Source organism: Rosa rugosa, chromosome 5, assembly GCF_958449725.1.
Source record: "Rosa rugosa chromosome 5, drRosRugo1.1, whole genome shotgun sequence".
NCBI classification, from domain to species: Eukaryota; Viridiplantae; Streptophyta; class Magnoliopsida; order Rosales; family Rosaceae; genus Rosa; species Rosa rugosa.
The window spans coordinates 40,382,329-40,400,166 of NC_084824.1; the positions used below are offsets into that span (position 1 = coordinate 40,382,329).

The 17,838-nt window shown below is 37.4% G+C and overlaps 2 protein-coding genes across 5 annotated transcripts; both read left to right on the forward strand.

Annotated features, from left to right (window-relative positions):
* The first annotated feature begins 269 nt into the window (after positions 1-269).
* On the forward strand, positions 270-2,707 carry LOC133711039 (replication protein A 32 kDa subunit B-like). Its single transcript, XM_062137206.1, has 4 exons — positions 270-422; positions 563-622; positions 712-791; positions 2,339-2,707. The coding sequence occupies exons 1-4, from the start codon at positions 390-392 to the stop codon at positions 2,487-2,489; spliced, it is 324 nt and encodes a 107-aa protein (XP_061993190.1). The 5' UTR covers positions 270-389; the 3' UTR covers positions 2,490-2,707.
* A 9,893-nt stretch (positions 2,708-12,600) lies between these two features.
* LOC133712710 (uncharacterized) lies at positions 12,601-14,954 on the forward strand. 4 transcript variants are annotated; one of them, XR_009847551.1, is made up of 4 exons: positions 12,601-12,966; positions 13,068-13,125; positions 13,889-14,056; positions 14,540-14,954. XR_009847551.1 is itself a non-coding variant. In XM_062138813.1 (4 exons), exons 2-4 carry the CDS (start codon positions 13,111-13,113, stop codon positions 14,784-14,786), a joined length of 402 nt encoding a protein of 133 aa, XP_061994797.1. In that variant the 5' UTR covers positions 12,601-12,968; positions 13,056-13,110; the 3' UTR covers positions 14,787-14,954. The 4 variants fall into 4 exon arrangements, 1 of the variants encoding a protein (XP_061994797.1); XR_009847552.1 differs by having other exon boundaries at positions 13,077-13,125; XM_062138813.1 differs by having other exon boundaries at positions 12,601-12,968; positions 13,056-13,125; positions 13,917-14,056.
* The last annotated feature ends 2,884 nt before the right edge of the window (positions 14,955-17,838 follow it).

Below are 17,838 nucleotides of genomic sequence, written 5' to 3' on the forward strand. Positions count from 1 at the left end.
GTTAAGCTCATTGAGCCTTAGAATTTGATTTGGTGAGAGTGTGTTGTAATAATTAACTTGAGGATTTGATTTATTGTAATATTGAGAGGTGTGAAGTGTGGTTGTTTGTGAGAAAAAATTCAGGACGTTAATTGTAATTGTTATTATTCATGTTTCGGATTTGAATTGATTATTCAAAATTCGGGGCGTGACAATGACTCATTAAGTCATCCAACTGTTTGTCCTTCGTAATAGTTGGATTACCATTGGATGACTTCCTGCACTCCAGTTCACTGACCAAATTACAATATCTGGTATAATTTATGTTGACATTTCACCATTGATGAAGCTGGTGTAATTTCAGGCCTGTGGATGACTATAATGAGATTGCAAGCCACTTTATCGAGTGTATGTACGTACATTTCTTCAACAGCAAGTTACCGGTATTTGTCTAACTACTTATAATGCGATTGTGTCTTGTTACTGCACACAAGAATACATCGATGTGGAACATTATGCTCTGTTTTTTGTTTTTTTTGTTTTTTAAATATTTTTTTGTCTGCCTCTGCACTTGTGATGACAGAAACCACAGGTTGGTGTAGGTGTCACAACTCAGCCATATATGACAATTCCACCAAATCAGGTCATATTCATTTAGAGACTTTAGTCTGTTGTGTTTCTGTTGTATTTCTTCTCGTCTCCTTTACTGATCCACTTCATTTTTTCCCTCAGGTATCTGGACAACATAGCCTCTATGGACAGAGGAGCATTGAAGAAAGGGTCTTACAAGTTTTGAACCAGCCTTTATACCTGTGAGTACCTATGTCCTTCAAACAATCATCTATATGTATAAGAATACTTCTGTGAATTAGCAAAACGGCCTCAATGTTCAGCTGACTGTTAATCTAGATTCTCAAGGTGTTGTCTTACTGGAACACAGTCTCATTCTCATGTGTCACATGGACTTGGTATTTATCTAATTGTTGAACATGAGACCATGTTCTTCTGTCCATCAATAATGATGAAACCAATATTTACATTGTATGGGTCTTTGTTGACAATCGAGGACAAAATTTTAAGCATGCTATAGATGGCCTGTTTTGATTTTATAACATGACTAATGGCTATTTTGCTAGTAACCCATTTAATTTGGCAGCACTGATTATCTTTTTCACAACTACAGCACCCGTTCTATTGGGACAAAATAAGTGATAACAGAAAAATTAAAATCATCAATGTATATAGCCTGAATAAATGAGAATGACAATTGGTTGAACAAGAATTAGACAGCCAATGAGAAGATAGTTAAAGACAGGGTGAAGAAAAGATCCCCTGGATCAGATTGTTTACTTCTCTATTAATCTGTTAAACTAAGAGAGATGTTTGCGTATATGCTTTTCCTCAAGAACCCATCTTATGTTGAGAAATGGTAAAGGCGTAGTAATGATAATAGGATCATATGTTAAATGCACTTTGTTCCATTGTTTTGGAAGTTGCTGAGTTTTGACAAGATTTTGGTAATATTTGTTCTCCGCCAAAAAAGAATGTTCATATGTCATTTATAGTGTTAAATAAATTAAATAATTAATGTGTTCTAACTCACACAACAGCCTTCTGTTTATACTTGATAGTTGATTCTAGGTCATTACCAGAGGCAATAATTAAATCCTCTGCTAAATTCTTAGAATAGGAGGAACTTTGTTTTAGGCTTTTAATAATTATTCTTTTTTGTTTTTGGTGCGATCCTTGTTATTTTGATACTCCATCCTCAATTTTCGAGTTTTTTTTTTTTGGTTGAGTTGCCTATATTACCTCGTCTTGTATAATGCATGGCCTAATTTCATAGGCTTTCTTGTAAGCAAGGAAGTCTTCAAATCTTCAGTTTGAATCTAGGCAACGGACGTTAAGGGGTTTTAAGGGAAAGTTTTCTCTTCTGTAACTCAGCGACTGGATTAAAAGATTGTTTGGCATAGGCCTTCTTGTATATCTTGCAAGAAAGTGTTTCAAGTCCTCAGTGTATGCAATGACTGGGATGAGCCTTCCCCTCTAGTGTAACTCAGTCTTTGGATTGAAAATGGTCTGGTGTAGGCTTTCTTGCAGTATCATGCAAGGTTTGACACCAGGCAGGGATGAGAGGGTTTTATGGGTTGTGTAAACTCAGCCAGTGGGATATAAGAGGAACAAAAAATTTGTCATAGTTACGACATTCTTTGGCATGCAGATTATTGATGTACTCATCTCTGAACATAGTTGTATGATATTGTATTATTGGTAAATTGCTTCTCTTGTAGTGAAATCTGTCAACTTTTTCATGTATACATTCCTGTTCCCCATTTATATTAACTAGCTCTTATTTCAGTTCAAGGGATGCGGGAGCAAAAGCTGAGGATATTGCCCAACAACTGAAAGTACCAGTGAAAGATGTCATACATGCTGCTAGTAATCTTGCTCATGTAGGCAGTATTTACGAGATCGATACGTTGCACTATAAATCTCTTGCCAATGGTTGAGCAAAGCTAACAGAAAATAGTCTTAGCCTCGATTTTGTGCTCTTTTACTTTGTTATGTAAAGCCCTGAAGGTAAACTACAAACTTGAGATACAGATGATTGTATATTTCAGTAAGTATTAGCACTTGGACACCTGAGTTATTATTAGTCGGGTCATTTCATCTCCAACTCAGTGTCAATCTGTATGTTGAAGTTGTTGATACTTTCTGTTTCTTCATCTATCCTCCATTAGATTCTGCACCAGTCAGCTGGTTTAAGATTGCGGATAGTACTCTTATCAAAATGGACGAATAAAATTAGTTACTGTTTTTTTTTTTATAATTATCATCAGAAGAAGACATCTATCAATTGATAGCAGAGGAAATTACATCAATCTCATTGGATCTACATCCAATGTTCATCCTCACTTGGCAGGTGAAATAGCTAAGGCTGTACCTCAATAGCTAATCTGGGCGTGCCGGATAGAGTTTATTGATTCCACAGCTACTAAAGCTCATGTACCGGATAAATTACAAAGTCGACTTACCTCTTCGGAGTGTTAGCCTCCACTGCATTGATAAGGCTATTCGCAGAGTTTATACTTGGACACAGCCCGTATGCTGTATGTTTCGGATACATTACTCCGAGAAGGAAAGAAAATCCTGATGTAATAGTAGTACCCCGAAGGGCACCTCGAGAAGATCGATGGGTTGGGCCTCTATTTGGCCTCAATTAAAAGCTTGTAGTATTTGAGTTCTCAAATTGCTTAGGTAAGGAAAGTAGAATCAATTTCTATTTCCTATATTGAAAAGACAAGTAACCCACATAGGGTTAGGTTATGGAAAGAACATCTTACCCCAACATGTGACACAATGCACCAACTCTGGTAATTCGTATCCATCTCTATCCCAATGGTTTGAATTTATACTGACTTGATCGTCGGAGAGTCTTTGTCTAGTACAACACCGGGTTTGAATTTCGTCTTGCAAGTTGTACGTGACTGTATATTTAGAGATGAGTTCTAATCTCCTACAAGTTGTCCATCTCCTCGAGCAAGAATTTCATATCTCTGCACACAGTAGTGACAAAAACCAAATGAAACAACACATTTAAGCCAATTCAAAAATTGAACATACTAGCTAGTACTCAGTGCTATGAGAGCTTGCACAAACCCGGCCTATACCTTTTCTTAGAGAGGCTTAAAGTAGTACTCATATTTTGCTTCCTATTTAGATATCTCTACAAAAAAGTTCTTTTCCAGCTCATCCTGTAAAATATGAATGAAGGTAAGAGATATCATACATCAAAGCATCACTCAAGTGGATTCAAAATTAAACTCTAACCTATAAGACACCAAGCAATGAGATAAGAGATATCCTACATACCCTATCGAAATGGGCTCTCTCTTTTTCTATACGCCATGTTCCTCTGTCATCCTGAAGAAGAGGGAAAACCCTAACCGTAGAAAAAGAACTATGAGCAATGAAGATAAGGAGCAAGGGATACGAGTGACTGGGCGATTTGGATTTTGTCTTAAAGAAATCGCGGAAAACTGACGATGACACATTGACTGGAAGTGTAACTCTACCGGAGACAAAAGAATGTGTCGCCCAAGGTCAATCAAAAGTAGGTTGACCGAAAACAATAAAGGAACAAAGCTAACCTCTAACAGAGCAGCACTCTTGCCGGATCATGGTGTGGAGTTTGTACTGAATCAAAGTGCGTCCTCCCTCACTTCTGCCTTGCTAAGTGCTGCTTCTGTACTAACTTGAGTGCTACTTCTTGATGCTCCCCTCCACCGGATGCTTAACTGGAACTTTGACCATACCATAAAGTAGCTTTCTAAGTCAATTGGGGCACACTCACTATAAAAAAGACAAATTTCCCATAATTGAATACCGTGAATTGAAGTGGTGGCTTTGAGCCTTTGAGTCCAATTCTTGACTACCATCTCCGATGAGCTCTACTTTCAATATTGCAAGTCTTCATTCTATATCATTGATCAGAAACGACTAACAGAGTCTTGCAATATTTTACCAGTTTACCACATGTCGACTTCTCATTGGTGGGACCACCACATCTCAATATCTCTCTTAATTCAAAAAACCAGGATTTGAATTAATGTCTTTTCATTTAGTCATCCTAAATTCAATTGATTTCTCCTAAAGATTTCATTTCAATTAGAATTCAATTATTCGCCATGTACAAAGATCCCACTGAGCATCCATAGCTGATTGGTTAAAGTACATAGCTCATAATTGGCAAAGTTTAGGGAAAAAGTTAAAGCACATAGTTCAATTCCTACATGATGCACATCAATGGGACCCTCCAATAGGTCTATTGAAATTGACTCTATATCAATGTAAATCTGATCATCCATACATAATGAATTAGCGGAGTGTATTCATATCGTAACATATGAACAGTAAGAACTAGACTTCTCATTGAGACTTGAACTCATAGGGAAAAAATAGATCTATGGATGTAATCAAATATGTAATTTTTTTTTTTCAAAACTAATGAGGATTATGCGATATTAGCTCCTCTGTAACGGTCTGAAAGGGGCACCAAGGTACCCACACAACCACGAAGGGGACTATTACAACCGGGAGCCCACCGCCCGTCCCTCATTAGTATATTTATTAAGAATGAATCAAAAGATACAGAGTGAGAGGTGGGGGACTAGACCTTAACCACTCCCATACATATAATAGACAAATAGAAAACCAACCAAAACTAAGCAAAAACCGGTAAGTAGTACATCCAGAAAAATCATGACCAAAAGAACTAAATAGGAATTGAGGGATTGCACGAGAACTATAAACCGAAAGATACGTCAATCGAGAAGAAACCTCATCGGAGAACACCAAAGGCCTCTGAAACACTTCTAGGATCAAACCGCCCAAACAATAGGACGATCTAACAGTCGGATCCTCATGGATCGAAAACCAAACATACCAAAACCGTAAATAATCCAACTCAACTAAAAAGTCGAGCAAACACAAAAGTAAACATACCCACATGTTCATATCGACGAATGGAGGATGACGGAGCAAAGAACTGCCCCTAGAATGGCCGAATGCTCATCCACCGGCGGCTGCACTTGAAGCCCATGTGCCGCCTGCCCGACTTCAAAATCACGAAGGTCAACTCCACCCAACTTGAAGATCACAACACGAGGAACAACTTTCATAACTAGCACAAACGCCGATTTAGCCTAGATCGAGTTAAATCAAGCCCGAAAAATCTCCACCGTTGAACTTCAAACTGTGATTTCTCACTCCACACTTCGAATCGATCGATAAGGCCTGCATGGATCGAACGAGGATGAAGAGAGCTTCAAACCATGACCTGTTTCAGCCGTCGCCGTGGCCTGAAGAGGGAGATCGCTCCAGGTCCGTCGCCGCCTCCATTTTCGTCGTTCGATCTCTCGTCTCCGATGCAACTCGGAGCAAGCCAGTGGCTGGGGGAAGGAGAGGAGGAAATTTTGAGCCAGTTGGAGGTGGTGGCACAGCTGGAGGACGCCGGAATCGGAAGATAATTCTAGGTTGGGTCGGGCTCTTCGCCGACGGGTTGAGGGTTTGGCTGAGAGACCAAAAGTTCCGGAATTTTTCGAAAACTTTCCAAAATTGGAAAGTGAATTTATTTTCTGTTTATACCAAAATTTCCTAAATTGGAAATGACTTCCGCTGACCATAACTTCTTCATATGATCTTCGATTTTCGTGTACCACATATTCACGGAAACGGACTCGTATCGACGCGCTCTACGATTTCCGTGAAGGAAGTTTTCGGAGAAACTCAATGAATAAAAAGTCAACCTTTTTACCGCTCGAAATAATACGTTTTCGAGTAATTAGTCGTCCAAAACATTTTCGCTCCACCCTTAAACCACGAAATCGTACTAATAAACACTTTATTAATTCCATAAAATTTCAAGAAATTAATAACAAATTTCCGGGGTATTACACTATCTCCCTTCTCCCTTCTTCACAGTGTTGTTTCTTCTCCCTCTTCGTCTTGATCTGACCTACCTAATTAAGCGTCAAAGTTGGAGGCCACTGGGTCATCTAGATTTAGGGTTTCTTCTATCGCCGTTCAGGTTTAGCGTTGGGTGTGGGTTTTAACTAGGCCGTGCAGTCGAGGTTGGAGTTGGGGTAGGGTCGCTTATAGGCTCCCGGAGGTGTGTGCGGTGATGCTTCCAGGCGTCGCTGGACGTTGTCCGGCCAAGAAGATGGTGGCTGCAGTGAGTCAACAGCTGTAGTCCAAGATCGACGACAGTGGGAGAGAGTCCCTTATTTGGAAACCCATTCCAATCGCGACCTCTTTGGAGATTCGGAGCTCTAGGTTTGATAGTTTCCCCCAAGTATATTCAATTAATTTATTTCCCTAATTATAATTATGTAATTAGGCAAATTTTACTTAAGATTCGTATTTGTGCAAGTCTCGCATACTGTTAATGAATACTGGTAACAAGTGGTGATAATCTGAAAGTTTGACATAGATGATGATGGTAGTTCTGGACAGGAAAGTTAATTATAATGTACTTGTTGTGGGGTCTGTTTATGGCGGTTATGTTGCTGCTTGTCGGCTAGCTATGGCATTTATGGCAGTCTCGCATTTATGATCGGGCAATTGCTTTGTCGTCGGCCAATGCGGCTTACCGGAGCAACCAGGCTGCGGCCTTGATAGGTCTACGACGGCTGGGGGAGGTGGTGAGGAAGTGTGAGGAGGCTGTACATGGAGAAGAAAGAGAGAAGATGGTCGTGGTTTTGGAAGAGAGAGAGAGAGAGGACCCATAGAGGAAGAAAAAAAAATCTGATTTTAGGGTATTTTAGGAAGTGACAAAAATTGTGAGATGAAATAATATTAAAAAATTGAAAGGGTGTGCCATTTGCAATTAGGGGTGTGCAAATTTCACCCCCTATTCTTATTCCCATTTACCCAATTTAAACATAAAATGACAATTTTCCCTCAGCCTAATTAAAGAACTGCATTATGCCACTCTGTCTCTCATGCCTTCGATCCGGTCTCTCTCTCTCCCCAAAATCTGATTCCTGTCCCGTGAAGCCGTGGAGGAGCTTCTAAAATTGTTGAGACCCAATTCCGGTCTCGTGAAGCTGATTCCGGTCTTGGCGTCGAGCCTTCTAGAATCGTTGGAACCGTGAAGGAGCTTGCCCGGTAAATTGGGTCGGAGGAGCATGTCCAGTGATCACTACGATTCTATGAACCACCGCCTCTACCACCAAAGACTGGCGAACACCTCCGCCTCTACCATTGCCTCCAACGGCTACACCTCCTTCAACGATGGGCTGCTTTCACTTCGATCAGATCTTTTTGGCACTTGTTGCTTCAGCTGCTGGAGCTTACCTACATCCTCTCCGGAACATCCCAAGCGACATCATTCTCCTTGCTTTTGAAGGAGTTGCTTTGGCTGTTTGTGGGCATTTAGCAGTACATTAATTGCCCTTCAAAGCATAGTTCTTTTGTTGGAGGTTATTTGCTGCATGCTGTACATGTAATTAATTTCCGCTGTTAATATATAAGCTGTGTAAATAGAGATAAGCAGGCACTTTCGTCAGTAATCTCAAGTTTGAAATTTGACTTGCTTAATGAATGAAAAGATGTTGATGCTTAATCTGTTCATTTAGACCTTCGCTTAAATCGGTAGAAAGTCTTAGGCTTTGTCCATGGAAGATGGTCATTTGTTACTAAATGAACAGATGCTGATGTGTGCATGTTCTTGTGTTTGCTTGCTTAAATTTGTTGTTAAAACGTACTCATCTTGTATTGTTTTGTATCCTTTATTAGAGCTACCAAATCAAAGCATGCATGGGAGATCTTAATTTGACACATGAGTTTCATTTTCATGTGAAAAGTGACTTGAAAAACCCAGAACGGTAACCACGTGGTTGTTCTATTTGGTATAATCTGTCATGCAAGAATTCAATCATTTCTTTTCCGGTTATATATGGGTTTGTGAAGAATTTTGCAAACAGTAAGGCTTTTTGTACATTTAAGATGGAATATGTCAAATTTGGTTGGTGATATTTTTAACTGATTATTGACTCTCAATAAAAAATTTATTGGGGTCAATAAAAAATTTATTGGGGTCAATAAATTTTTATTGGCCCCCAATTAACATTTATTGACTCCCAACATAACAATTTGAATTGCAGTAATCTCCTTATTTTCGACCTCAAACAAATTTTTATTTATCTAATTTTAGGAAAATTAGTCCCCATACTTCCTTATAAACCTTTATTACCCCCAATAAACGTTTATTGCTACCCAATAAAAGTTTTCTTTTATTGGGGGGCAATAAACGTTTATTAGAGGGTAATAAAAGTCTCCGGTGATCGGATTCTGACGAAGTCTCCTATGACTTCTCTCTCTTCCATTTTCTGTCTCTATATGACAAAAGATTGAGGGCAAAATAGTCTTAAAAAAAATTAAAATTAATTTGGTATTAAGGAACAAGAAGCCCTTCTAATGAGGACCACTAAAATGAGGACTAGTTGAGGACTTTGTGTTAAACCCACTTTTCGATCATATTTCGGCAAATCAACCGTTAGATGTTTAGATATTTATGTGGAAATCTTTTTTGAAAATTTTCAACCAAATTGAAAATAGTTAAGATATTCATAATCATGATTTATCAATTATGACAATGAACGGTTCATGTTTGATAGATTTAGTTCGTCCATTGATTTGATCTAGTTCAGTACCTTAACGATTAGTAATTTGGTGGAAAGTTTTCAGAAGTGATCTACACATATATACATAAACATCTAACGATTAATTCGCCGGAATGTAATCGAAAAGTGGGTCTCCTAACTAGTCCTCATTTTAGTGGTCCTCATTAGAAGGGCTCTCTTAGAGAACAACTTGTTAGAGTTATTATGGGTAAATGAGAAAGAAAAATAAGTAAGTAGTGTAAGGGAGAAAAAAATCCTTAGAATTAGGGTAAATGGTAAAAAACCCTAAAAAATGCTTCATAGAATGTAGGCTAAAAGCTCACTTAAACATGAGGCCAAGCCCACTATAGTAGCCACTAGGCCTTGAGAATCGAAGACTTTTTAAAATAGAAATACGTGTACAAAAAATATAGCGCTCCATCTTATGGGGCAGTTTATGACGGTCTTGCTTGCGTGAACAGCACTCAAGTGACTCAACCACCGTCTGAAAAATTGGTGCAAAATTTCCTCAAATATTTCCCCAAAACAGCTTTAACAGAAGGCTATCAGAAATATTCAAGGAAACGACGCAGGTGTTCGATCTTGGTCTCAAGAGTTGCCCGAGTGAAATAAAATAAATAAGAAAACAATGAACAATTGGGACACGAAATCTGCAGGCCATATATACGATACCAAGCAAGCTCTGCGCACCAGTAGGAGGCAATGAAAATTAATGAGATTCAGACCGTCAAACCTTGCGGCTTAAACGCAGTTTAGAATTTATCTGAGCAAAGTTATCCAAGTTCCTCCGAATCGCATAGCAATTCCTGCAAGAACTACTATAGATTTTCCCGAGTCTTTTATGAATATGTTTCTGGGTCTGTGAAGGGTAGTCGAGTAGATAGAACTTGCTGCACTCTCTTTGGTCGGTCGCTCTTCAACATTTCTTCTGTATGTCATTTGAGATCTCATTAGTTTAGTATGTCCCAATCAATTCCCTACCTTGTACTTGTGGATTTGATCAAGGATGGATTAGTGTGCAGTGCAGCTGTGGGCTAATCCGTATTTTCCGGTCATCTTTATCAACCAATTCAACTAGTTTTGAAAGGAAATTCAAATAACTGATCTTCCCAAGGAAGATTATGAGAAGTAAGAAGGAAAGCGGGCACCATTAAGAGAAGCAGTTTTTCAATAAATTATGTAATTCTGTATAATTTGCATTCAACTGTTGAAAACCAGATAACTACCCATATCTCTTGAAAACTGGTTGTTATGACTGTTTGGGTACGTTCATTAATAAAACTCGCTATCGTAAAAGCAAATTGAACTTTCTGTTCATTAGGGTTACTCATTATAGTAAAGTTTCCCCTCAAGTTCTTGAACTAATCCCCCATGCCGGCCAGTTACTAGCAACCCTCGATTAGCTATAAATATCGATCACATATTGGAGAGAGAGTTATTTATCTCCAAAACCAACATCCTTTTGAGTTAAGACACAGCTTAAATCACAAAACTAAGTTTACAGTTAAGCATGCCTTCCGCTCAGGACATGTTTGACAAGGGTTCGAAGGTACAAGGTAGCTCAGGAAACGGTAGTGTCTGTTCTCCACCATCTGGTCAACAGGTACGGGGCAAATGAAAATGAAAACGAAAACCAGGCATGGCAATTACGCCATGTTTTCAGGTCTCTGTAGCCTGTTCTTGTTACTTCTGTCGTGTGTGTGTAGATATATGTAAGTTGATCAAACATACTTTGATTCTTGGTAGCCAAAAAATAAATAAATTGTTACCATATGTGTGTGGGCTATATAAACATATTACATTTGCATTTATAAATCATTTATTCTTTGTACACATTTCAATTCGATTCAAAGGTGTAAACATTTAGTTTCAGTTGTTATACATTATTGTACTGTGAGAATCCCACTTGTAATAGAAAGAAGAAATACAATATATTTATTATTTCATTTTGTTATAAACTACGCTGTTGTTGATTCATTTCAAGTATGAATGTCAATCTATGCCTCTATATAATTTGTATCCTGGCCTCGTGAATGTCATCCACGAAGAGCAAGAGGAAGATCCATTCTAAACTTCTAATCCACAGGAGGTTGACAACGATGGAGGGATTTTATTTAATTTGGACCACTAATGACTTTTTTTTATATGATTCTAGTCGTCTTCTCTCCATTATTCCATGAAAAAAAAAAATCTTGCAGTTTGAAATTAGAAACCGTAAAACGACTAGAGAGATCCACGAACAATTGGGTTTCTAATTTCAAAGTGCAAGATTAACAAACTAAGGATTAGAAAATTAAATTAAATTTGGGGATAATTAATCACATCGAAATAAATTGCAATATATGCACCAGCCTCCTCCCGGACTTCCATGCCTGCAGTTTACTGGTATCTCTTTGTATCATCGGAATTGGACAAATTGTCTTTTTTTTTTTTTTTTTTGGTTCGTAGAAGTGGTGTCAATCAATTTTTGGCAGTGGCAGCTGTGTTTGAAGGACTTGCGGACAAGCTAGTGTAGGATTCATGGAGGTGGGACGCGTCTCGTGGCGACATAATATTTTATTTTCTAATTTTTTTAGGGTTTCAATCTTTTTTGTTATGGGTGCAGCTATTGGCACCCTCAGTCCCGTTCCCCTGGTCAGCTACTGACCAGGGATGATTTGGTCACTCACCGCACTACGCCAATAATAGCATCAGACAACATGCTTCAGACAACGTACTGCAAAATTTTTAACTGTCGTCTGATACTTTGGGACAACAGCAAGAATTATTCTGTTGTCCCAATTTTTGAATCAGACAACAGTTGTTACATTGCTGTTGTGCAATTGTAAATCAGACCATGATTATTTTTTTGAAGTTGTCTGAATCAATCAATTCAGACAACAGTTATTACATTGATGTTGTAAAAGATTGATTAACACAATGGTTGAGAAAAGATGTTGTATGATTGTTTATAATCACACAACAGTTATTAATTACTTCTCTATTGTGCAATTTTTATTTAGACAATAGTGACATTTTGATGTTGTCTGAGTAATTTAATTCAGACAATAGTTTTTTTATGTCTATTGTGCGATTATTATTCAGATAATATTAGTATTTGATGTTGTCTAACTATATATTCAAACAATAGTTTTTTTGCATCTGTTGTGCAATTATTATTCATATAATGTTAGTATTTGATGTTGTCTAACTATATATTCAGACAACAGTTTTTCTATGTCTGTTGTGCAACTCTCCTTCAGACAATGGCTGTGTGTTTCTGTTGTCTAAGTTTTATGACTTGATAAATGTTGCTGCCCTAATTGACTTTCAGCACTCAGCCAAAATTCAATTTTTCGACTCCCTCCATTTCGGCTTCTGCTGCCCTAGTTGAATTAATGAGTTGCCCTATTTAATGGGAAAAGCCTTAGCAGCCTTCCTAATTTTTTTCTCCCTCTCTCACTCTTCCTCAGCCCGAGCCTCACTCCACTTCCCGCTTCCATCGCTGCAACTCCAACGCTAGCCTCCGGTAGTTGGCGTTTGTCACCACCACCACCAAACCATACCGCGGGGGTTGAAGATGAAGAACAAACCCCAGCCCACCGTCACCGAACAACGGCTCTTCACCGCACGCACGCGGAGAAAGCCGCGACACCACGGCCCATGTTCCCCGATTTTGATCCCTTTCTTTAGCCTACCGCTGCCACCAACAAGCACAGACTATTCGCTCGTCCAAACCCGTAGCCCCGTCGCCGGCAATTGATGTCGAAGATTGATTGCATTATCCCTACCGCCTCGTCGCCAGTTCATTCTTTTAGTTTTGGTAAGGTTGATTTCATTATCCCTTTCGTTAATTGGCCCTTCAATTTTGGTGTAGTGTTTGATGTTTGGGATATTGGAGTAATTTTTAGGTTTTCCTTGGAGACCGCATAGTGTTGAAGGCTTGAAGCAGCTATCTTGATGGTTGATGGAGATGAACAAGGTAAGGGCCTGTGTTTAGAATTAATGGTGTAGTGGAGCTTAACTGTGAGGTTTTCAGCAATTTGGAGGTATAGAATTTAGAATTGGGAGATGACAAAGTGGTAAGGGCCTGGGTTTACTTGACAACATTATGTTAGATCTTTGGTTTTGCTTCATTATTCGTGGGTTGGGTGATAAGGGTTTGTTTGTTTGTCAATCAACTCATTGAGGGTTATTGGGTAGTTTTCCTCATTTGTGTTTGAGCTGTGGCTAATTGTAAAGTATCGCAATTTGTCCTATCTGTGATGAACTATCGATGTTTGATTTAGATTTATCTATAGTTTTGGTCGAATTTGTTGTTAAACTATATATGACTTCCTTGAAAGAAAATGGAACAGCAGGGAATTACCTAGATACCAAATGATAGTTTCTAGTTGTGTGATTATTGGAACCACATTAATCATGGCTTGGTTATCTGATTGTGAGGGATCTTTCTCTTTTCCCCATAAAAAGGCTTTCAAGAAAATCTCTTTGGGCATTGAGCTTTTGTTTTTGGGTTTCTGTCACCATATATATATATATATATATATAATCACCTTCTGGGCCTTTTGTTCTTGAGATGTCATTCTTTGTCAGCTTATCCAAATTCACTGACTTGGTGAATGAGCTTTTTAAAGCTTTTCCCTTTTACGGGTTCTGATATGTGTCTTATTTTGCTATGATATAGAAGTTGAATTCATTCCATTTTTTAGAAAGATGAAAGCTGAATTCATTCGATTTTGTAGATTGGATTTACTCTACAAATTGATCCAGATTGGATTTTACTTTGGGAGTAGGTTTTACTCTGGTGATGAGTTCAGATTGGATTCCAAATGGCTGATTGATCCTAAGCATCTCTTTGTTGGGCCAAGAATTGGAGAGGGAGCTCATGATGCCAAAGTGTATGAGGGCAAGTAAGTTCTGTAGGTATACTTAAAGTTTCTGGTTTTTGCATTTAAATTATTGGTGTGTTTCAGTGAAAAGTGAAAAGCTTGGTTTTCTTGATTTCTGGGTAATGCCATCCTTGTTTGTTTAGATTTGCAAATTTCTCGTTTTTCTATAGATTTGGGTAACTATTAAGTTCTTATTTTGGAAATTTTCCATTCCTCTAGTATCTTCTCCATTATTGTTTTGCATTCTAAGCTATAGGGTGTTCTACACATGTTAATGTTCTTCTATGATTAGGTTCAAATTTGATTGGTGATGATGGAAAAAGATCGGGTTACACTAAATTGTCGTTTAGTGGTTGCTGATGAATTTGGTTTGAGCATGGCAAAGAGACTTGAGTTTCTTAAGTAATTAGATTCCATGTAATTATAGTTCATTATTGAGTCCTGTTATGTCGGAATTATCTCACTCCTTTTGGTTTTGGCATTGGCATTCTGGACTCCATTCAGATACAAAAACCAAACTGTTGCAATTAAAGTTCTTCATAAAGGAGAAACTCCAGAAGAGATCACCAAGAGACAAGACAAGGGCGGTTTGCCAGAGAGGTTGAAACTAATATGCATGAATTTGCAAGTCTTACTAGCTTGGCTATCTGGGCTTCACATTGGAATGCAGTGGTACTGCATGATTGCTACTACTAGGAAGTACCGGCGGTGCTGCTCAAAACTAGTGGATGTTCTTCTACATAGAGCATGAGGAGACCAAGCTACAACAGGAGGGTTCTAAAGATGCTAATGCTGCTATGCTTAGATGGTCTTTTATGTTTTTGGCCTTTATGTTTATGTGTGTGTATATATAGGCATGGTTAATTAGTATGAGTTAATGTTGGGATGAACATACTATTGATGGAATAATTTTTTTTTGGAATCAATGGATGTGTTTTAATTTGGATGTGTTATGATTCTCTCTCAGACAATTCAATTCCAACTAAAACCTATTGTCTAACAATTGAACATTAAGAAGTGGAATGCAAAAACTGTTGTATGAACCACCTAATGACAATATCTTTCAAACATATTTAATTGCCTAATTAGAAAATACACAACAACAAAATAACATCTTCTGTTGTATTAAATATAAATAGACAATGGTTTTCTCAATTTTCTGTTGTCTGACTTATCTTCACAAGTTGCTTTCCGTTGGGCTACTGTCGACTTACTTTGCTTTGGACAACAGACTTGGCATCTAGGTCTGTTGTTCTTTCTGGTGTTCAGACAATAGATTTGTACATGCCTGCTCTCGTACAAAAGCAAATTAGACGACAGTTTCCTGCTGTTGTCTGATTCTCCTATCAGACGGCACAGGCTTTCACAACAGCAGACAAGGTCATGAGACGACAGTCCAAAACTGTTGTCTGAAGCTATTATTGGGGTAGTGCCGTCTGATTGAAATCGGACGATTGACAAATCTCATCCCAAATCTCATCACTTACATGTCAACCGTCCGATTTCAATCGGACGGTGAGTGACCAAATCATCCCTGGTCAGTAGCTGACCAGGGGAACGCGGATGTTGCCACCCTACCATTTTCTTAGTTCACTCTACAAATATTTGAATTATTGAAAGCCTATATTACCCAAGTGCAAAATGACTAATAAGTACACTAATTTTCTAAAATTCAAATATGTAAGAAAAAATAAATATATAAGTAATTAATTAAATACAAATACTACTTTAATTTCTCATTAGATAACATTCATCTTTATCTTCTCAACCCAAATTTGAATTTATTACAATTTTTTTGTCTTTTTGTTGCCTCCTTATTGTTAATTTGTTAATTCACAAAACTATTACCTTTGACTTCATCAAAATCTTTGCAATAATCTTTGTGAACACCGAAAGTAAAAATTTAAAACACCAAGAAAAAAAAATCAATCAATGAAGTGATCATAGTTGTAAATTTATTAATCTTTTTACATAGATTGAAATAGAGAACATTGAAATTCCTGATAAAAAAAAAAAAGAACATTGAAATTGAAAGAAAAAAAAAATAGGAGTAAATCAGATTATGATTTTCTTAGGAAACTTTAATAAATTTTAATTCTTTTATGAGTATACATTAAATGAGAGATTTTCGTTAAAAATATTTATTTTCTATGGATATGTCATATAAGGATATTTTTGGAAAGAGAAATAGGTTAAATAAGTAAATTTAATATTTGAAATTAAAATGTAGGGTATAATGAGTAAGTAGGGTGAACAAAGAAAATGGTAGGGTGACAATAGCCGCACCCTTTTGTTATTTGTTAACTCATAAAAGTTTCTACTTGTTAAGCGAAGATTGCAGAGTTAGTTGTGCTGATCGATAGTTTCTATTGGGGATTTTAGTCTGAGTCTTAATTGTGGTCTTTTATTGTATGTTCTGGGAACTGACTGTTTTATCATTGATGTGTTCTAGCTTGTTGTCAATGTGCTTGTGAGCCATCCTCGCACGTAATCATAAATTTTTGGAAAACAGTGTGAAAGAGGATGAAATTCGTGTCGATGTTGGCTACTAAAATATATCGTACTATTAACTACAGGGTATAGTTAGATATGAATTTCTTTTGAATTCCTTGATGCATGAAACCGTAATGCAAATCAATACCATAATTGTAATCTACCAACACAAATATCTTTGACAAATTTTTTTTTTTTTAAAATTGCTTTCCAGGTATAAAAATCAAAATGTGCACATCACTAGGCCAATAACCTTAACATACAAAACTTTTTACACAACGAAAAAAAAAAATTTGTTGTGTGATGAGGGAAAGTGAATCATACAACACGTTTACAAAACTTACGTTGTATAAGGCTGTTAAAATTATGAAGTTTTTAGCTAGAAGATCATTGCATAACACTTACAAGAATAATTCGTTGTGTGAATGAAAAAAAAAATAGTGGCAGATTTTCCTCCTAGCTTGACTCAAATTTAGCTTTAAATTGATACTACATAGTACAACAGAATAGTTATATCTGTTGTATGAGAGTAGCGTGCAAAATATCTCTCATACAACAGTTTTTGACTTTGTGTTGTACGATCAAGAGGGAAAGGTTTGGACGTGCCTATATTTGCCCCAAAATAGCACTCATTCCCCCTCAAGACCTATAAATTTTGATTGAAATATATCTGGTAATTGATGATCCCACAACCAAATGACTTATTGGTGTTGTATGAATGAGTAATGCCTAACCTAGCGCTAAAATTGTCAAAGTATTTGCATATAGGCGGGAACTTTCCCTCCTTACTCACTCAGCTCAAATTTAATACGTACCAAAACAAACAACACAACTTTATTTATGTGTTGTCTAATTCATGAATGAATACAAAATAAAAACAACTAAATGCTCGTATTGAAAAAAAAAAGACTGTTTTTACTTTAAACATGTAGAAGGCTGGGCCTTCATTCCATCACTTGTAAAAAAAAAACAACGAAAAGAAACATGGGGTCATTGAACGCTCACCTCCTCCTCTCTCTCTCTCTCTCTCTCTCTCTCTCTCTCTCTCTCTCTCTCTCTCTCTCTCTCTCCAGATCGCTCTTCTCTCCCTGTCTCACTCTCAGTCTCTTCTCTCGCTCTCTTCTTCATCCAACTCTATTCTTTACCTAGAAATCATAGACTTCCTCTCTCTTTCATTTCCCAAATAGAGAAACCACCACTATAATAACCACATATAAGGACACCATATAAGGACACTTTTTTTTTCAGAGAGTCCTAATAAACTTAGGGCATCTCCAACAGACTCCTTATTTCAAAATAATTTAAAATTT